Source organism: Coenobita brevimanus, chromosome 108, assembly GCF_032717465.1.
Source record: "Coenobita brevimanus isolate Jiangsu-jjx chromosome 108, ASM3271746v2, whole genome shotgun sequence".
Taxonomy (NCBI): domain Eukaryota; kingdom Metazoa; phylum Arthropoda; class Malacostraca; order Decapoda; family Coenobitidae; genus Coenobita; species Coenobita brevimanus.
This window is the reverse complement of record NC_137061.1, coordinates 7,239,368-7,261,945: the sequence shown is the minus strand read 5'-3', so window position 1 is coordinate 7,261,945 and position 22,578 is coordinate 7,239,368. Positions and strand designations below refer to the sequence as shown.

Genomic DNA, 22,578 nt, shown 5'->3' with positions numbered 1-22,578 from the left:
ATACACATATGCTGCATGCGCAAATATGATATATATTAATACATTAATGTACAGGGAGACATATCGGTATATATATATATATATATATATATATATATATATATATATATATATATATATATATATATATATATATATATATATATATATATATATATATATATATATATATATATATATATATAAGTGCTCGTGGGCCCTTCAGGCCCCTCGCACGTGCTCCTGCGGAGGGCTCTCGTGCTGAGTGCTCGCTTTCTCGTGCTTCGCACTCGTTTCCACGTGCTTCTCACTCGCTTCCTCGCACTTCGCGCACGCGTTGCGGCCATTTCAGGTAATCCGAGTCACGTTTATGTGCTGTTCAAGTCTAACATTGTCACTATCGGCCCTAAAGGCGACATCGAAGGCCCCATGATGGTCCGTCTATGTGGTGTTCTACAGTAGTGTAACGTTGTCACTTTGATTTTTTGCAGCTAACCAATTGATCGTGTTATTTGCAGCTTTGGGAATGGAACCCAAGTTGTCCGAACGCTAGTCTGAAATACACCCACAGACACACGGCCACTGCTATGATATATTTTAGTTGTAGCTATGGGCAAAAAATTCTACGAAGAACCTATGCCCGGCGCCGGGAGCGGCGTTTTTTTGGTCAAAATGTGATCGCTCATTAAATATAGTAAAACTTTTTCAATCATGCTGGGACCAAATTTTTTCACATCAGGGAATTTTTTTGCGATGTTTGTGCCAATTTTGGTGCGGTATGAATGAGTAGTTTTGGCTACCCAAAATACACACACACACACACACACACACACACACACATGGTTAGTGCTATAGTATATTATAAGTGCTCATGGGCCCTTCGGGCCCCTCGCACTTCCTCCTGCAGAGGGCTCTTGTGTTTATGTGCTGTTCTAGTGTAATGTTGTCACTTGGATTTTTTGCAGCTAACCAACTGATTGCATAATTTGCAGCTTTGGGAATGGAACCCAAGTTGTCCGAACGGAAGTCCGAAGTACACACACAGGCACACTGCTACTGCTACAGTTTATATTAGGTCTACCTCTGGGCAAAAAATTCTACGGAGATCCTATTCCGAGCTCCGGAAGCAGAGTTTTTTGGTCAAAATGTGATCGCTCATTAAATATAGTTAAAGTTTTCAATCGTGATGGGACCAAGTTTTTTTCACATCATCGATTTTTTTGCGATTTTTTTGCCAATTTTGGTGCGATTTGAATGTGTAGTGTCGGCTGCCCAAAACACACACACACAGGGCTACTGCTATAGTATATTATATATATATATATATACAGTATATATAACATAATATAGCAGTAGCCGTGTGCCTGTGTGTGTGTGTGTGTATTTTGGGCAGCAGAAACTACACGTTCAAAACGCACCAAAATTGGCACAAAAATCGAAAAAAATTCGCTGATGTGAAAGAACTTGGTCCCATCACAATTGAAAAACTTTTACTATATTTAATGAGCGATCAAATTTTGACCAAAACACACCATTCCCGGTGCCCGGTCAGTTGCCGTGGCCGAGTGGTTAATGTCTCGGACTTGCATGTGGACAACTTGGGTTCCATTCCTGAAGTGAGGTGAGGGCCCTTTTCTTCGATACAGAGGCGTCCTGGTGCACCAAAAATGGAATGAAAATAGCAGAAAATTCGCTGATGTCGAAAAACTTGGTCCCATCTCGATTGATGATTTTTTAATAGAGTTAAGAGCGATCAAAGTTGGTTCGGAAAACAGTTCATTCGGTACCGGGGCTTTTAGAAATCAAGTCTATTCGATCCATGTGCCACGACCCTAGACTTTTTAGACTATTAGAGCCGCCGTATTGAGCGTTTATACTATGCGTTTCCTGCGCTGTTGCCTTGGAAGTTATTAACGTGCCACGACGAAAATCATTGAAGAGAGGCGCACATTTTCATTAAAAATTGAGATGAATTTTCGGACCATCGTGGTCCCTTCGATATCGGCTTGGAGCATGGTTGGAGTTCCAGCTGTCCTCGTAGTGAAAGGATTAAACAAGGATGGAGGAGGAGGGATGGGAGAAAAAGAAAGAAAAATAGTTTTTTTTTTTTTCATTAAAAAAACATGAAAGTTGTCGGGCAGCAGCACAAAATAAGTGGAGAATGGAAGCAAGGGGAGGGGATGGATTCTGAAAATGAGGAAAGGGAAGCAGAGGAAAGAAGAGACGGAACAAAGAGGAACAAGAAATTTACTGAGGGAGGAAAGAGGAACACGAAATTTAGTGAGGGAGGAAAGAGGAACAAGAAATTTACTGAGGGAGGAAAGAGGAACAAGAAATTTAGTGAGGGAGGAAAGAGGAACAAAAAATTTACTGAGGGAGGAAAGAGGAACAAGAAAATTACGGATTAATTGCTCGTATAAAAAGTCTGGCAGCTTTTCTGTCGCCTAAAGCCATGTTTATTGAGCCCATTAGGTTTACCCAGGCTTTTGATAGTGTGTGTGTGTGTGTGTGTGTGTGTGTGTGTGTATGTGTTCTGTATATTTTTGGATCCTACCTCACCCCATCTTGGTACGAATGTGGGTTGGTATACATGTAATGATGACGACGACAACGACGATGATGGTGCTAACCGAATCTTTCCCCCTCCCCCCTTTCGCGGGTGAGTATTGTCCTGATTGATCTGCCTCGGTACACACATCCAGGTAAGGTAACACCTTGATTACACCTCACCTTCCCATACCCAACACCCACTTCCCAGCCCTCTCCCTTATGTTCCGCTTCTCATCTTGCAAATCCTTCCCTTCCCTTCCCGCTAATCCCTCCCTTCCTATCCCACTAATCCCTCCCTTCCCATCCCGCTAATCCTTCCCTTCCTATCCCTCTAATCCCCCCCTTCCTATCCCACTCTCTCCCTTCCTATCCCACCAATCCCTCCCTTCACTTCCCGCTAATCCCTCCCTTCCTTTCCCGCTAATCCCTCCCTTGCCATCCCGCTAATCCCTCCCTTGCCATCCCGCTAATCCCTCCATTGCCATCCCGCTAATCCCTCCCTTGCCATCCCGCTAATCCCCCCCTTTCAATCCCGCTGATCCCTCCCTTCCCATCCCACACTTAACATCTCCCACCAACCCTCTCATTCCTCGCCACTGCCAACCCCCTGAGCCTGCCCTTCTTGCCCCAGCCCAATATCCCCACCAACTCTCCCTACCTTGTTTCACTCCCACTCCCTTAGCACAATGACTCCCATTTGGTGTGTGTGTGTGTGTGTGTGTGTGTGTGTGTGTGTGTGTGTGTGTGTGTGTGTGTGTGTGTGTGTGTGTGTGTGTGTGTGTGAGTGTGTGTGTGTGTGTGTGTGTGTGTGTGTGTGTGTGTGTGTGTGTGTGTGTGTGTGTGTGTTTAATTTTCATTTATTAAACTGTACTTAGGGGTGATATTTTTATCTGTAGTAAATTATATCCCTCATTAAGCCCTCAAGCAGAGGTATCCCCCAAACCAGGATCAAATGTACTGGAGGAACACAGTGACACACACAATATTTGGGTGCAAATAACCAACACCAACAACCTACTTTCATATTCTCTGCCTTCACACCTACCCTCACTACGATGACCATTTTTTTTCTTGATACCTAGTAATGATATGATTCATGAGAGAAGACTATCGGTGAAGCAGATGTGGGCAATGCGGTTGCAATATTAAGTAACAAGGACGGCCAAGTTATATAGTGTCTCTGATCCGCCACCCATCTTCAATACACTGATCTTTTGTTTTAGAATATTCTTGCAACCTTCAGATAATTTTTATCTCCTACCTTCACAGTAGCCACCTGCAGAGATTGCAAGCAAGTGTGTATATAAGGTAAGGGTGCCGTAACGCGAGTATAAGTGGCTGAGGAATGGCTGAGAGAAGGAGGTAGGTGAGAAGGGAAGAAGAGATCAGTAGGATGGAAATAGTGGAAGAAATGAAGAAGGCCAAAATGGGGAAAGCCCCACGAATTGATGTAGTGTGTTGTGAAATACTGAAGCATGGGGGAAAGATAGGAGTAGAATGGATAAGTAAGATGTGAAGATTGGCCTGGGAGGAAGGTAAAGTCCGGGAAGGTTGGAAGTCAGGTATAATTATTCCACTGTACAAAGGAAAAGAGGAAAAAGAAGTGTGTGGTAATCATAGGGGCATTTTTTTTCTTTGTGTAATAAGGAAAGTATATATGATATTTATTGACAGAGTTAGGAAAATAACCTAAATTAGTTGGGGAAGAACAGGGGGAGTTTTAGGAAGGGAAGAGGTTGTGTAGATCAGATATTCTTCCTTAGGTCCTTCGTCGAAAAGTTTCTGGGGAAGGGAAAGAAGATGAATGAGACCTTCATGGATTTGAAGAAAGCATAATACAGAGTGGATAGACAAGAAATCTGGAAAATGTTAAGAATGTGTGGAGTAAATGGGAAGCTGTTGAATGCCGTGAAGAGTATGTATGTATGAGGGTGCTAAGGCTGCAGTGCGTGTGGATGGTCAACAGAGCGAATTTTTCTGTCTGAATGTTGGATTGTAAAAGGGATGTGTCGTGTCTCCATGGTTGTTCAGTCTGTATATGAATGGGGTTATTAAAGAGGTACCAAGGTAGGGCAGTGGACGTTGGAACGGCCCAAATGAGAGAGGGCAGCGTTTGGAAACTTCCTTTAGTGTTGTTTGCAGATAATACCGTTTTGTTAAGTGAAGCCAAATGGGAGCTGCAAGGCTTAGTGAATCAGTTTGGGAGAAAGTGTAAGAAACGGAATCAAAAGATGAATGTAGGGAAGAGTAAAGTTATGACCTCCGAGAGAAATTAAGTCACTAAATGTACAGTGAGGTTGGATGATGAAAAAATGGAGAATGTGAATGCATTTAAGTACATGGGTAATGTGATGTGTAAGGATGTAAGTTTGGAGAGTGAAGTGCTTGAAAGTGTGCAACAAGGGAGAAAAATTGCTGGATCTTTGAAAGCAGTGATTAGAAATAGGAAAGTGAGCATGAAAGTAAAGAGTCGCTGCATGATAGTATTGTGGTACCAACTCTAACGTATGGAAGTGAAGCTTGGACCTTGTTGGAAGAACACAAGTCAACAGTCAGGGCAATGGAAATGAGTTATGTGAGAGGAGCTTGTGCAGTTCAGTGGAATGACAGACTGACAAATGAGGAAATGTAGGAACTTTGTGTTGTAGATGTGGATGTGATAGGAAACGTTTGGAGAATTACACTGAGGTGATATGGCTATGTGGAGAGGATGGAGAGCGAGAGACTAACGAGGAGAGTGGGAGTGAGGTTGAGGGGGGGAGAGGAAGGGGAAGGCCAAGGATGAGATGGAGGGATGGAGTGGAGAGGTATATGAATGAGGGGAGTGTGAGCTGGGGGAGGGCAATGAAATGGTGGTGGACAGGGCGACATGGAGGCGATTTGTTTGTGGCCACCCTTTGCTGGACTGAGGCGTCTGACAATAGATAGACTCTCCTGTACCCTTATTCAGTACCATTATCTCCTGCTATAGTTTACTCGTGCTGTTATCAGACCATTCTGTCTCAGACTCACAAACTGCAACAAGTTCCAAAGTTCGAGGCAAATATGGAGGACATGAAACTAAAATGATGCAAGGACTAGTTCCACATAGTCGTTGTCCACACCCCGTCCCGCAGTACAATGATCTCCTAAATTAGCGTATCAATACAATAATCTCGAAAAATATCATCTTCAGATGACTTTATTAACCTGCATAACGAGGGATCTTTGGAAGTGGAGGCGACAAGATACAACAAAAAGACAAAGGATATGCGGGTGGAACGTCGGGAAGGACTCCATAGTTTCACGTTCCCTTTGTTCCTTCCCCTCTCTCCCCTCAGTGCCATAACTTCCATTTTAGTTTATGCTTGCACCTCCCAGGCGGTTCTATCTCAGTTTGCCTCTGTTGTAAAGACTTCCAAAGGCATCAAGAGAGTAATAGGAACGTGAAGACATTTGGACGTCAACACCATACCTTCCCCACTGAATACATGATGGGGCTACCTTATCCATGACTGACGTAATGGTAGTCCTTCCCTACTGAATACATGATGGGGCTACCTTATCCACGACTGGCGAAATCGTAGTAGCAGGGTTGTCTTCATAATATGTTGCTTGGATTTCTGGCCAGTCACGTAGGCTAGTGAAATTTAAAATCTCACATTTTTCCCTGCCTAACCCTGGGATTGGAGCGTATGAGCTAGGTTACTCAGTCCCAGATTTTAAGGTCAAAGTGACTAACCCTAAACACTCCTCTGATGTGAACCCATCCAGACGGTGAAAAATAACATGATTCCCTGCCAAATGGAAAAGAAAAATTCACGACACTGAAATTTAAAGGTAAACCATTTTTGGTCTTAAATAATGCAGTAAGACGTGTAAACGCGTCATGAAAAAGTGAGTGGAGACTAGTCATGAGTGAATGGATAGGAGGAAGGAAGGAATAATGAAGAACTAGCACCAAGCCATAATAGGCCTATATGGCACTTAGACTGGCACTGAAGTGATCTTGGTGTGAAAGTGGTGTAAGGGAGAGGGAAGGAATAGTGAAGAACTAGCACCATACCATAATATGCCTATATGGCACTTAGACTGGCATTGAAGTGGTCTTGGTGTGAAAGTGGTGTAAGGAAGAAAGGGTCACTGTCAGTGGGAAGTCCTTAAACTATTCATGTCACGAAAACAAATGTCTAACCTGACAGGAGAAGAGAGAAAATAAAGGCCGAAAGAAACACGAAAATATCAAGAAAAGATGTAGGACAGAAGAGATGAGGACGGTAAGAAGAGAAAGATGAGAGAGAGAGAAACTTCTAGTCGCCTCTTACGACCAGCAGGATTTCCTGGGGAAGAATTATTATCCCCCTCCCCAAGGGGGTGGCAGCTCTTGGTTGTGCTCTCACTAGCAAGGTGTCCGGCACGGGAGACCCTACCAGGACCACTGGGGCACGCAAGCTCCCCCACCACGACAAGGTGGCTGCCACGGGGGAGATGAGTGAGTGTCAGTGAAGACGAGTAATGCGAGTTATGAGTGAGTTAAGAAGTATAGGGTATGCAGGTCATTGAGGAACCTGGTGACGTTGATCATGATTCAGGAGATGCAGGGCGATGTTATACAGACCCCAGGCTGCGATGCTATAGTAAATAACTACTGTTTGCCAGTACCCCACCCCTGGTCGCATCCACCACCCCTTCTCCCCTTTCCACATTGCCAAACATTCTAAGTAGCGTATGTGGCGAATTGTCGATACAACGGGAACATTGTTCCACGAAGAGTCCGGGTTCCCACAAGCTGCTCGGGGCCCTTCAAGTTTGGAAGCAAGAGGCATCGTGATTGGCAGGGGTAGAGAGGTGAGGAACCGGGTCACGGGACGGGGAAGGGCGGCCAAGAAACGGGTAAAGATCCCGGGGGGTGTCCAGCTGATTTCCTCTTCGGCCAAGGCTTGCCGCATTGCCCCCTTGTCTATGTGGGTCAGGGCCAGCAGCACCGTAATCACAGCCACTGCCACCACGCACAGATGAGCTGCACGCATATTTGTATTAATGTTTTTTTTTTTTCGTCTTTCAGGGTATTTCTGCATACAGTCCAAGATGTGATGTACTTCAGAAGCGGCTGGATACCTCGTGCAAGCGTGTGTCTGTGTGCCCGAGTCAGCAGTAAACCTAGCCCGCCTAACACATCCAACATTCAGTGCCAGATATATTGTAGTCAAACTGGAATATCAGAACCTGTTATCCTTACTCTTCGTTGCTGTGGTGGTAATGTTATTTATGAACTGATTTTGTCAATTTATTAACTCTTACGAGGGCCAGTCATAGGTCAAATAAAATCGCTTAACAACAGCAACAATAAAATAGTTACGAGTAAGATTTCTCACGTTGTGAAAAGGTTACGGGAGACGGTTTAACCGTGAGACGACGAGAGGCCACACATCTAAAAGGACTATCAGTGTTTGGCGGCAGCAACAATGAAATAGTTAATATATCTTTCATTAAAGACACTATTTTCAACCTTACATGACAAGGGGTTGGTCTTGTGCTGAATATAATTGTCAAACGATAGCAAGAATAAAGATTAAGTTATCTATTATCATTAATAATTGTTCACTATCAGCATTCCTGTTATCTTACAGTAGTGCAAACACTGATTGTAGTTGTGGTAGCTGTAGTAGTGTTCATGGTGGTAGTTGTGGTAGCAGTAGTAATGGTCATGATGGTAGTTGTGGTAGCAGTAGTAATGGTCATGGTGGTAGTTGTGGTAGCAGTAGTAATGGTCATGGTGGTAGTTGTGGTAGCAGTAGTAGTGTTCATGGTGGTAGTTGTGGTAGCAGTAGTAATGGTCACAGTGGTAGTTGTGGTAGCTGTAGTAATGGTCATGGTGGTAGTTGTGGTAGCTGTAGTAATGGTCACGGTGGTAGTTGTGGTAGCAGTAGTAGTGTTCATGGTGGTAGTTGTGGTAGCAGTAGTAATGGTCATGGTGGTAGTTGTGGTAGCAGTAGTAATGGTCACGGTGGTAATTATGGTAGCACTAGTAATGGTCAAGGTGGTAGTTGTGGTAACTGTAGTAGTGTTCATGGTGGTAGTTGTGGTACCTGTAGTAATGGTCATGGTTGTAGTTGTGGTAGCAGTAGTAATGGTCATGGTGGTAGTTGTGGTAGCGGTAGTAATGGTCATGGTAGTAGTTGTGGTAGCAGTAGCAATGGTCGTGGTGGTAGTTGTGGTATCAGGGATTATATGTGGAAGCTGTGGTAGTTATTATTAAGATGACAATGGTAGTTGTAACAGTGGTGTTATGAGAGTGGTGGTTATGGTAGGTTTGATTATGACAAGTACTGAAGACAGTGGTAATACAGTAATGATGATGATGACAGTGGTGGTTGTAACAGTGGTAATTGTGACAGTAATGATGATGATGACAGTGGTGGTTGTAACAGTGGTAATACAGTAATGATGATGATGACAGTGGTGGTTGTAACAGTGGTAATTGTGACAGTAATGATGATGATGACAGTGGTGGTTGTAACAGTGGTAATTGTGACAGTAATGATGATGATGACAGTGGTGGTTGTAACAGTGGTAATACAGTAATGATGATGATGACAGTGGTGGTTGTAACAGTGGTAATTGTGACAGTAATGATGATGATGACAGTGGTGGTTGTAACAGTGGTAATTGTGACAGTAATGATGATGATGACAGTGGTGGATGTAACAGTGGTAATTGTGACAGTAATGATGATGATGACAGTGGTGGTTGTAACAGTGGTAATTGTGACAGTAATGATGATGATGACAGTGGTGGATGTAACAGTGGTAATTGTGACAGTAATAATGATGATGACAGTGGTGGTTGTAACAGTGGTAATTGTGACAGTAATGATGATGATGACAGTGGTGGTTGTAACAGTGGTAATTGTGACAGTAATGATGATGATGACAGTGGTGGTTGTAACAGTGGTGGTTGTAACAGTGGTAATACAGTAACGATGATGATGACAGTGGTGGTTGTAACAGTGGTAATTGTGACAGTAATGATGATGATGACAGTGGTGGTTGTAACAGTGGTAATTGTGACAGTAATGATGATGATGACAGTGGTGGTTGTAGTAGTGATGTCTATGATGACAGTGGTAGTTGTAGTAATGATGTCTATGATGACAGTGGTGGTTGTAGTAGTGATGTCTACGATGACAGTGGAACAGTAGTTGTAGTAGTGATGTCTATGATGACAGTGGTAGTTGTAGTAGTGATGTCTATGATGACAGTGGTAGTTGTAGTAGTGATGTCTATGATGACAGTGGTAGTTGTAGTAGTGATGTCTATGATGACAGTGGTAGTTGTAGTAGTGATGTCTGTGATGACAGTGGTAGTTGTAGTAGTGATGTCTATGATGACAGTGGTAGTTGTAGTAGTGATGTCTATGATGACAGTGGTAGTTGTAGTAGTGATGTCTATGATGACAGTGGTAGTTGTAGTAGTGATGTCTATGATGACAGTGGTAGTTGTAGTAGTGATGTCTATGATGACAGTGGTAGTTGTAGTAGTGATGTCTATGATGACAGTGGTAGTTGTAGTAGTGATGTCTATGATGACAGTGGTAGTTGTAGTAGTGATGTCTATGATGACAGTGGTAGTTGTAGTAGTGATGTCTATGATGACAGTGGTAGTTGTAGTAGTGATGTCTATGATGACAGTGGTAGTTGTAGTAGTGATGTCTATGATGACAGTGGTAGTTGTAGTAGTGATGTCTATGATGACAGTGGTAGTTGTAGTAGTGATGTCTATGATGACAGTGGTAGTTGTAGTAGTGATGTCTATGATGACAGTGGTAGTTGTAGTAGTGATGTCTATGATGACAGTGGTACAGTAGTTGTAGTAGTGATGTCTATGATGACAGTGGTAGTTGTAGTAGTGATGTCTATGATGACAGTGGTAGTTGTAGTAGTGATGTCTATGATGACAGTGGTAGTTGTAGTAGTGATGTCTGTGATGACAGTGGTAGTTGTAGTAGTGATGTCTGTGATGACAGTGGTAGTTGTAGTAGTGATGTCTATGATGACAGTGGTACAGTAGTTGTAGTAGTGATGTCTATGATGACAGTGGTACAGTAGTTGTAGTAGTGATGTCTATGATGACAGTGGTAGTTGTAGTAGTGATGTCTATGATGACAGTGGTAGTTGTAGTAGTGATGTCTATGATGACAGTGGTAGTTGTAGTAGTGATGTCTATGATGACAGTGGTAGTTGTAGTAGTGATGTCTGTGATGACAGTGGTAGTTGTAGTAGTGATGTCTGTGATGACAGTGGTAGTTGTAGTAGTGATGTCTATGATGACAGTGGTACAGTAGTTGTAGTAGTGATGTCTATGATGACAGTGGTAGTTGTAGTAATGATGTCTATGATGACAGTGGTAGTTGTAGTTGTAGTAGTGATGTCTGTGATGACAGTGGTAGTTGTAGTAGTGATGTCTATGATGACAGTGGTGGTTGTAGTAGTGATGTCTATGATGACAGTGGTAGTTGTAGTAGTGATGTCTGTGATGACAGTGGTAGTTGTAGTAGTGATGTCTATGATGACAGTGGTAGTTGTAGTAGTGATGTCTATGATGACAGTGGTACAGTAGTTGTAGTAGTGATGTCTATGATGACAGTGGTAGTTGTAGTAGTGATGTCTATGATGACAGTGGTAGTTGTAGTAGTGATGTCTATGATGACAGTGGTAGTTGTAGTAGTGATGTCTATGATGACAGTGGTAGTTGTAGTAGTGATGTCTATGATGACAGTGGTACAGTAGTTGTAGTAGTGATGTCTATGATGACAGTGGTACAGTAGTTGTAGTAGTGATGTCTATGATGACAGTGGTAGTTGTAGTAGTGATGTCTATGATGACAGTGGTAGTTGTAGTAGTGATGTCTGACAGTGGTAGTTGTAGTAATGATGTCTATGATGACAGTGGTAGTTGTAGTAGTGATGTCTATGATGACAGTGGTAGTTGTAGTAGTGATGTCTATGATGACAGTGGTAGTTGTAGTAGTGATGTCTATGATGACAGTGGTAGTTGTAGTAGTGATGTCTATGATGACAGTGGTAGTTGTAGTAGTGATGTCTGTGATGACAGTGGTAGTTGTAGTAGTGATGTCTGTGATGACAGTGGTAGTTGTAGTAGTGATGTCTGTGATGACAGTGGTAGTTGTAGTAGTGATGTCTATGATGACAGTGGTAGTTGTAGTAGTGATGTCTATGATGACAGTGGTAGTTGTAGTAGTGATGTCTATGATGACAGTGGTAGTTGTAGTAGTGATGTCTATGATGACAGTGGTAGTTGTAGTAGTGATGTCTATGATGACAGTGGTAGTTGTAGTAGTGATGTCTATGATGACAGTGGTAGTTGTAGTAGTGATGTCTATGATGACAGTGGTAGTTGTAGTAGTGATGTCTGTGATGACAGTGGTAGTTGTAGTAGTGATGTCTGTGATGACAGTGGTAGTTGTAGTAGTGATGTCTATGATGACAGTGGTAGTTGTAGTAGTGATGTCTATGATGACAGTGGTAGCTGTAGTAATGATGTCTATGATGACAGTGGTAGTTGTAGTAGTCATGTCTATTATGACAGTGGTAGTTGTAGTGATGTTTATGATAATATTGTTAGCTGTGACATTGACTATGATGACTGACAATTATAGTAAAGATGATTAGGATGGTAGTGGTACAGTAGTTGTGGTAGTGGGGATAAGAGGATAGTAGCAACTGTGGTGAGGATGTAGACAGCAGAAACTGTAGTGATAGTGATGTTGCTAATAATGTAATTTTGGTGTCGATGCTGATGGTGATGATGACTGTGATGGAGGTGGAAATGATGAACTGTGGTGTACTCGTAGTTGTATTAGAGAATACTAGTCATAATAATGATTATAATAGGAGTGATGATAATGCTATCAGCAATGGCAGTTGTGTTGTCATGTCTGGTGAATGAAGGAGACGAACCACCGGCCCCGCCCACCCTCACAGTGCAAAGCCCAGGCTGGGGAAGAGGGAGCCAGTGGCTGTGGCACTGGCCTCAGGGCACCCTGCCAGGACAGTGACAGGGACACCCTCCAAGCACACCTTGGCACTGGAACTGCCCCGCCATATACACCCACTGATAGGTCAGCCTCCTGGGGCGTTACTTCCGGGCTCGGGCCGCTCTCTAATGGACAGAAGCGGCAACCTAGTGCCCTGTACCCTCTGGCACAGATCCCAGCCCCATCCCATCCCGGTCCCCAAAACTACGCTGGACTGCTCCACGCTTCCCCTCAGGTCCGCCACTAGGTAGCAGAGCAAAGTTTTCGGGCCGCATGCCCTTGTTGGCGCCAACCCTTGTGGCGTAGTGGGTATGTTGTGTGATACGTAAAGCGCAGCTCTCTCTCTCTCTCTCTCTCTCGCTCTAGGGGGCAGGGTGGCTCAGTGGTAGAGTGCCTGACTCGAGACAGAGGGGTCGAGAATACTCGGCTAGCTACCCTGCTGGGAGAGGCAGTGCTCTCCCGTCACCTAGCGGGACTATATGAGCGCTGAAGGTCTAGCTTGGGGATTTTCTCTCTCACTCTCTCTCTCTCTCTTTTCTATTTGTGAGTCCAACTGTCTGTGTGTGCCTGTTTGTGTCTGCCTGCATCTCGGTCTTTTTGTTTATTGTGTGTGTGTGTGTGTGTGTGTGTGTGTGTGTGTGTGTGTGTGTGTGTGTGTGTGTGTGTTTTGGTTGGCCAGGTGACAGCTGGAGTGACGGCCATTGTGACATCAGCGAGTGTAACGCATCGATTGTGACATCCGTTCAGCTGTGGGCCTGAAGCACTCACCTTACCAGGCGGTGGATTTTGTATCATATACTAATCATACAATAAATTTGGCTTCTTTTCAACAATTCGCAATATAAAAGAACTAACTATGATAAAAAAGGCCTACCAAGGAGCACAGATCTGGCTCCCTGACTGGCCTGATTGCTTCACCATAAACTCAGTTGGGTGTGGTTAAGGCGATCCGGGATACAACGGGCTGTTGGATGCTTGCTTGTCTGGCTGGGTTGTCTGCCTGCTTGTCTGGCTGGATGGTTTGATGGGATTGGTTTCTTGCCTGTGTACTTACATGATTTGTTTCGTTGCTTTCCTGCTTGGCTTGTTTAGTTGTTTAGCTTGGCTGTTGGATGGTCCCGGAAGCGTGTTTTTTTCTTCCCGTACACTTATCATCCAGTCATATTGACAACGCCGGAGCGAGGTAAGCAAGAAAACATTCGGTAACGTCGCATCTTCAAGCCAAAAAAATCATCACGAAAGCCGTGTTTGGACATTAAACCAACCTATACCTAACCAACTTAGGCCTAACCTAACGTTGACCTACCATAATACCTCATTTTGTTTGGGGGGATGACGAAGGTGCGACGTGCCGAGTCGTTCCTCCGGACACTCGATCCGACGGTGTCAGTATCAAGGCCCAGATTTTAACCTTTTTTTTTTTTTTTTTTTTTAACTGACTGCTTTTTAACCCCACGAATGGGGTAATATGGACCTGTCATGATGTCTGTACCCTGTTTTCCTTCTATAGGAGTATTTAGAAACTCACAGTTCCTTTTTAAAAAATGAATGACACTAGAAAACAGGAAAACTATGACAGTTTACAACTTGCGTATCGTATATTTCACAGGGGTGTCTATGAACACACGTTGTGCTTTAATAAGGAATGACACTGAAAATCATGTCTTCAAACAAAATCCTAGCCCCATCTTTCTTCCAGTTCTGGCACTTCAAATACCCCTTGTTTGAGCTTCTTTGGGGCTGCAATTTTCTACTTTATATCCTCCTGCCAATACAATCCTCTATCTCGGGCCATTTCCAATATACCCCGCTCTTTTCCATAGATCGTATTTCACATCCATATGTCTGCTCAGTACGCTTTTGGGGATCTTGAATTTCTCTTCTGCCTTTCTGAATGACATTCCTTTCTTTACTGCTGCCAGGGCTTTCCTGGAGTCTTCTTCATCATGCTGCCTGCGCCTTTTGATACCCGGTGTGGACTTGTGGATAAGTGGCATTATGTCCTTAATCACCCCGCTCAACAATCAAAATTTTCCTAAAAAGGAAAAACATTTTTTCTTAAACACTGTAATTATCAATAAGCTTTCTATATACCATATGTTTATATCCAACAGGTACCCTGAGGTAATGCTGGCATAAAGCTATCCATACATGCAATACTTTCCTGTGCAGTAGGAAAGATTTTACGACGTGCTAATTTCGGTCCCAAACCAATGCATGAAATTTTATCCCATATCTCCCCCAGGAATGGATGGGACAGCTGTCTTTACAAAGGAAAATAAATAGAATTGTGCGGCCTTTCATGTAAAAAATTATCAGCGTTGTGCTTTAAAAACATTTTTTCTTTTGACATCTTAAATAACTTTTTTTTTGTCCCTAATCACCCAGGCGTTCCTAATCACCCCCGTTTACGGTACTTGAAATATACCTGTGTACAGTATATCTGTGAACTGTGTCAGGTTGTATAACGTTACAGGAAAGGAAGGCAAAACAAGTATTTCACAGCCAAATATGTTGAGGAAATGCTTTGTCAAAATGCTATAGCAGATATCTTAAGCTCCTGACATCTATATTACAATGCCAGCGCGTGTGAAACAGTTTCCATGTACCCACTGAGCTCTGTTATAAAGCACAGTGGTAAAAATCACGTTTCAATGAGGGACTTTCAGAGTGTCGTCTGCTGCCAAACTGGCGAGCCTAAATCGACGGTCCTAGGTCCGAAGAAATACGGTAACTATGGTGACTGTTCTGTATGTCTGGGTAAACTTATGAGACTTGGCAAGACGATATACCATTCAGGTCACTAAAATACTCGTTGATTTTTAAAAATATCACACATGAATGAGTACTTTTGGCCGGCTATTTAGCACATGCGTATATTGGGTTTCCATCACTGAGCCTTATAGAGGTGAGTGGTTTCTATCCGGCTAACCCTTGCACACAGTCCAATCGTTATATCACTAATGAGCTCAGTGGAGTTGGCTTTTATTATTTCATATCTACATCCGTAGCCTTTGTCAGAGTAAGAGTAGTGCTTTATTGAAGCTTGTCATTTCCTAGGTTTTCCGAAATTCAGTATTTACCAAATACCGCCACTTGACGTTTGTTTCCATACTTCATGGGCGACCGTCCCCAAGACAGGATAAAAGATAGCTCACATCTCACCAGCTCTTGCTGCAGGCGATGTGCATACGGTTCATTTAGTAGACCATTGTGGCCAGTGATCAATGTTTGGAAGTTCAATATTTGTTTGTTCTAATGATGTACCTTCATTTATATAATGAGGGTAAAAAACAAGATTACAAGTTAGCCTAGAGCGTGAGCTGCTTAATGAGCTTGACTAAATTACTTTCTTCACTCCAGTGACGTAAAGTTCATTTCATTCTATACCCCAACGATTCTGTTATCCTCCGGGGAGGCTGAACTGGATGATACAGCCTTGATTAACCCCCTTCAATATGAGGGTGTTCTAAATAAAGTAAAATCTTGTGGTGTTTGCAAGAATAAAACAATAGGTATATCATGGGACTGAAAGGGCTAGGCTCTTGACATCACTTGCATTACGAGGCTCAGATAGCGTCTTGCTTGATCTTCGTTTGTTACATGCTGTGATTTATTTTACCATCCCTTCCATAAATTGAAGGAAGGGTGAATCCCCTGAGCTAGGACCAATGGACCATATAGCTCTGCAGGGCAAGGAGAGATCTTTGGCGAGACCGCAACCCTGGTAGGACCGTCGAATTCTAAATGGCACTGGAGATTTGGTACAAATTCTTTATGTATTACACATTGTTATCCTCTTGTACGCTAAATGATGCAAACTGTCGATATTAAAACAATACACATACATTTTGATTCTCCAGTTTTATTTTTTTACAGTAAACCTTAAGTTATTAAAGCGACATCTTGTTTGAAATGTCTGTTAAATGCAAGGTATTATGCAATGAAAACTTGGTAAGGTTATGTAATTTCGTCAAACACAAACCAAATGGTAGTGGTAAGGTTATCAAAGTAGTAATAAAAATCGCCAGTATTTTATTTTATTTATTTATTATTTTTTTTCCTCCCCAGTCATGTTACTGTGTAAGCCATTAATTCTCCTTGTACACTATGTGATAGAAGAAAGATGAAGCTTTCAAAACACAAAATTATTAAATATAAACAGACATATATATATAGATAGATAGATAGATAGATAATAAATATATATATATATATATATATATATATATATATATATATATATATATATATATATATGCGACTTTGAACTTCTTGACGTTACTAGGACAAGACGTGGATAATAAAGAATGTTAAAAAACAGTTCCTGAATTAATTTGTCTATCTATCTATCTTTCTACTGCCAAAAGACTAAACCCCGTAAGGGGTGGCCACAAAAAAATCGCCTCCACATCGCCGTGTCCCCCGCCATTTCACTGCCCGGCTCCCAGCTCACACCCCCCTCTCTCATATACCTCTCCACTCCACCCCTCCATCTCATCCTTGGCCTCCCTCTCCCTCTCCCCCCTCCACCTCACATACATTCTCCTCGTCATTCTCTCATTCTCCATCCTCTTCACATGGCCAAACCTCCTCAGTGTGTTTCTCCTAACGCTTCCTATCATATCCACATCCACACCACAACCCTCATTCACATCCTCATTCGTCAGTCTGTCTCTCCATGTGATTCCACATGTTCTTCTTAAATAACTCATTTCCACTGCTCTCACTCTCGACTTCTGTCCCTCCAACAAGGTCCAAGCTTCACTTCCATAAGTTAGAGTTGATATCACAGTACTGTCATGTAGTAACTTTTTCACTTTCATGCTCACTTCCCTGTTTCTTATCACTGCTTTCAGCGAACCGGCAACCTTTCTTCCTTGTTGTAAACTTTCAAGCACTTCACCCTCCAAACTTCCATCCTAATTCATCACACTACCCAAGTACTTAAACGCACTCACATTTTCCATTTCCTTCTCATCCAACCTCACTGTATATTCACTGACTTCGCTTCTCTCAAAGACCATAACTTTACTCTTGCCAACATTCACCTTTGGATTCGGTTTCATACACACTCTCCCAATATCCACTGCCCTACCTTGTAACTCCTTTATAACCCAATCCATATACAGATTGAACAACCATGGAGATATGACACATCACTGTATCAATTAAACCTTTAAGCAGAAAAATTCACTCAGTTCACTGTCCACACGCACTGCAGCCTTAGCACCCTCATACATATTCTTCACAGCATTCAACAACTTCCTCCCTGCTCCATATATTCTTAATACTTTCCACAGTCCTTGTCTATCCACCCTGTCATATGCTTTCTCCAAGTCCATGAAGGCCGCATATAACTTCTTTCCCTTCTCTAGATACTTTCCCACTACAGGTCTAAGAATGATTATCTGATCTACACAACCTCTTCCCTTCCTAAAACTTCCCTGTTCTTCAGTTAATTCCTTTGTTAGTTTCTTAACTCTGTCAATAACTATCCTACCACATACTGTTCGTATTACACTAAGAGGACAAATGCCCCTATGATTACTACACACTTCTTTTTCCCTTTTCCTTTGTACAAGGGAATAATTATACCTGACTTCCAATCCTCCGGGACTCTACCTTCCTCCCAGTCCAATCTGCACATCTTCCACGTCCATTCTACTACTATCTCTCCCCCATGCTTCAGCATTTCATCACACACTCCATCAATTCCTGGGGCTTTACCCATTTTGACTTTCTTCATTGCTTCCACAACTTCCATCCTACTGATTTCTTCCTCTCTTCTCACATCCCTTCTTCTTCATGTCATTCCCCAGCCACTTATACTTGCATTACTTTCATTCTCTATGTTCAGCAATTCCTTAAAGTGTTCTCTCCATCTGCTCACTTTTTCTTCCCTCTCCACTAGTAATCTACCAATTTTATCTTTCTCTGCGCTACTAACTTGATTGCCACTTGTCTAACTCTCTTTACCTCTTTCCTGAGCATTTTCTTAGATTCCCTTCTCTTTGCACTCAAATTCCTTCCAAATTCCACATCCACTGTCTTCTTATTCTCCCTTACTAATATTTTCACCTCTCTACATATAACTCTTTCTTCCGTCTTTCAACTTCTTCCACGCCCCTGTTTCTCATCCACTCATTATAATTATGCTTCCTTCTTTTGTGCCACAGCCTGTCTCACCTCTTCATTCCACCATGCTGTTCCTTGCACCCCCTTTCGTCTTCTCTTCACCGCACACACCACCTCACATACTGCGCAGCGTTTTTTTTTTTTATTTTTTTTTTTTTTTATTGTGAATATCTTGGACACACCTTCTGCGTCCCTCATCTGCTCCAAATCATTTTTACTCGATCGCTCCTCCACTTCTCTCTTATATTCTACCTCTTTCTCATCCTCTTGTAACCTTTCCAATCTCCTTGCATATAGTACTTCTTCCCCTTCCCTTCTTCTATATCTCTATTTCAGTTGTGCCTTGATTCTAACCACCACTTTCAGAAAGTCCCCCCCCCCCAACCCCTATACGCTCTTGCATCCATTACACACCTTCGCATCCTTTCATCCACACACACATAATCAATCATTGCCTTCAGTTCATTCAGTTCATCACTCACCTTTCTCAACATTCGCCATGTATACCTATGGATCATTTTGTGGCTGAAGAGGGTATGGGCAATCACTAACCCTGTAATAGTTTGGATGGGAATGAGTCAATTACTTTTGTTGTTATGATGACGAACTGTTTTAAGGGCAAGAGTGTAACCGCCCGCCAACTATAAGCAGCCCGAGAACGGAATTACCATATTTGTAGAACCAGAGACATGTTTTACTGGAATCCTGGTCCGACAGACACTCTCAAAATACTACAAAGTGGCGACGAGGATAAAAGTGACTGAGAAGCAGAATGACAGGCAAGACTGTGGCAAATATGAAGTAGAAGTGCACGCTTGCCCGGGGCGGTCTCTGGAGGGAAGTACTTGAATTTGGCGGTGCTATGTCCAAGGGTTGAAGCTAAGTAAGTAAGATGGCTCTAATGGGACAAGTAAATCCATTTGAACTGGAGGTGGAGTCATGGACAGAATATAAAGAGAGACTAGAGAATTATATTTTAGCCAATGACATCAAGGAGGAAGCAAAGATGAGGTCTGTGTTGATAGCTATTGTTGGAGCAAAGACTTACAAACCTTTGAGAAGTTTATGCAGACCTAAGACACCGGGTGATTGGAAGTTTGATGAATTATGTGAATTATTAACAAAGCATTATGAACCCAAGTTATCAGAGACTGTGGCTAGGCTAAAATTTTACAAAAGACTCAAGAGACAAGGTGAGTGTTCCTCAGTACTTACTGCATTGAAGGAACTGACAGAGCATTGCAACTTTGATTCCTTGGCTAGTAGGCCACAAGACCAGATGCTGCGTGACCAGATGATTGTTAGTAACAGTGATGAAAACATTCAAGCTAAACTATTGTCTCTAGAGCCTAAGTCCGGTGAAACGCTCTCATGTAAAAAAGTGTACGAGTTGGCTGTGGCATTGGAAGTGGCTCAGAAGGATGTGTCAGACCGACAACCCTGCATGTAGTGACACAAGACACCCTGCTGGAGGTGCGGTGGCAAGAAACACACTCCAGCCACATGCACTGCCAGGGGATACCTCTGTTTTGCTTGCCAGGGATTGGGACATTTTGCAAACAAGTGTCCCAGGTCTACGGGTCAACAAGGAAGTGGGCCCTGGAAAGAAGGGATCACTGCGCATAATAACAGGAAGCAGCAGCAAAAGCCTGCCAGGAGTTATACAAGAGGGAGCAACCGTCAGTCAAAGGGCGGAAGAACATATTAAGCTGATGATCAAGAAAGTCCAGAAGAATGTGAAAAGGAAAAGGAAGAAAAAAAAATGACAGAGAAGAAAAGGAAGAAGACTGCAAATTTTTATACATTTAACTCTGTAAATCAGTGTAAAGGAAGTAAAAGCAATGTGTATTTAGGAAGTGTAAAGCCATGTATGTATAAACTAGATATTGAAGGTCAAGAGGTACAGTTTGAAATAGACACAGGTGCAAGTTTTACCATTATAAATGGCCATGAGTATAGGCAAATGTGAGATAAAAGGTCCAAACTAAAAGAGAAACTGACACAAAATGAACAGAACCTGAGGTCATACACTGGAGAGAAGTTAAAATTAGCAGGTGTTGTCAGTGTCAGTGTAATAGAAAGAGATGAAAGGTTTGAGCTACCATTAGTTGTAGTTAGTGGACAGGGACAGAATTGACTAGGAAGGAACTGGTTAGAAAGAATGAAGCTTGACTGGAAATCGGTGCTGACTGTAAGAGAGGAAGTTGTTGATGGAGCATACCGGTATGTAAACGAGCTCAAGAAAAAGTATTGTAAGGTGTTTGAGGAAGGATTGGGAACATACATTGGGGGAAAGGCCAAGATTTATGTAGATCCTCATGTTAAGCCAAAGTTTTGTAAAGCTCTTTCCTTGCCCTTCTCACTGAGGGAGGCAACTGATACGGAATTAGACAGACAAATTGTCAAGGCAGAGTATAAGAGAGAAGTGGAGGAACGATTGGGCAAATATGAATTGGAGCAGATGGGGGACGTGGAAGGTGTATGCAGGATATTTACAGAAGAAATATGTGCAGCATGTGATGTGGTGTGTGGGAGGAAGAGAAGACGGAGTGGGGTGCAAGGAACAGCGTGGTGGACTGAAGAGGTGAGACAGGCTGTGGCACAAAAGAAGAAAGCATAAACTGAATGAATGAGAAATAGAGGCGTGGAAGAAGTTGTGAGGCGGAAGAGAGAGTTATATGTAGAAAGAAAGAGAGAGGTGAAAAGATTAGTAAGAGAGAGTAAGAAGAGAGTGGATGAGGAATTTGGAAGAAATTTGAATATAAAGTGGAGGGACTGTACGAAAATGTTCTGGAAAGAGATGAAGAGAGTAAGAAAGGGTGGAAGTGAGGTTAGCAGGGGAGTGAAAGATAAAAATGGTAGATTACTAGTGGAGAAGGGAGAAAAAGTGAGCAGATGGAGAGAACACTTTAAGGAATTGTTGAACATACAGGATGGAAGTAATGCGAGTATAAGTGGCTGGGAGAAGGAGGGAGGTGAGAAGACAGGAAGAAATCAGTAGGATAGAAGTTGTGGAAGCAATGAAGAAAGTAAAATTGGAGAAAGCCCCAGGAAGTGATGGAGTGTGTGGGTGAAATGCTGAAGCATGGGGGAGAGATAGTAGTAGAATGGATGTGGAAGATGGGCAGATTGGCTTGGGAGAAAGGTAGAGTCCCGGAGGATTGGAAGTCAGGTATAATTATTCCCTTGTACAAAGGAAGAGGGGAAAAAGAAATGTGTGGTAATCATAGGGGCATTTGTCCTCTTAGTATAATAGGAAAAGTGTATGATAGGATACTTATTGACAGAGTTAGAGAAAGAACAGAGGAATTAGTTGTAGAAGAACAGGGAGGCTTTAGGATGGGAAGAGGTTGTGTAGATCAAATATTCTTTCTTAGATCTTTAGTGAAAAAGTTTCTAGAGAAGGGAAAGAAGTTGTATGCGGCTTTCATGGATTTGGAGAAAGCATATGACAGGGTGGATAGACAAGGATTGTGGAAAGTAATAAGAATATATGGAGTAGATGGGAAGTTATTGAATGCTGTGAAGAGTATGTATGATGGTGCTAAGGCTGCAGTGCGTGTGAATGGTGAACTAAGTGAATTTTTCTCTTTGGAGGTTGGGTTGAAACAGGGATGTGTCATGTCTCCATGGTTGTTCAATCTGTTCATGGATGGGGTAACAAAAGAGGAACAAGATAGGGTAGTGGATGTTGGAGTGGCCCTGGTGAGAGAGGATAGTGTTTGGAAACTCCCTGTACTGTTGTTTGCAGATGATACTGTGTTGTTGAGTGAAGACGAAGGGGAGCTGCAAGGCTTGGTGGATGAGTTTGGGAGAGTGTGCAAGAAACGGAATCTAAAGGTGAATGTAGGGAAGAGTAAAGTGATGGTCTTTGAGA

General features: G+C 42.6%; 1 protein-coding gene across 1 annotated transcript; it reads left to right on the top strand.

Moving 5' to 3' along the window:
* Positions 1–19,593: 19,593 nt before the first annotated feature.
* Positions 19,594–20,151, top strand: LOC145416944 (uncharacterized). The gene has a single exon (XM_080285797.1). The coding sequence runs from the start codon at positions 19,594–19,596 to the stop codon at positions 20,149–20,151; it is 558 nt and encodes a 185-aa protein (XP_080141923.1).
* Positions 20,152–22,578: the final 2,427 nt, after the last annotated feature.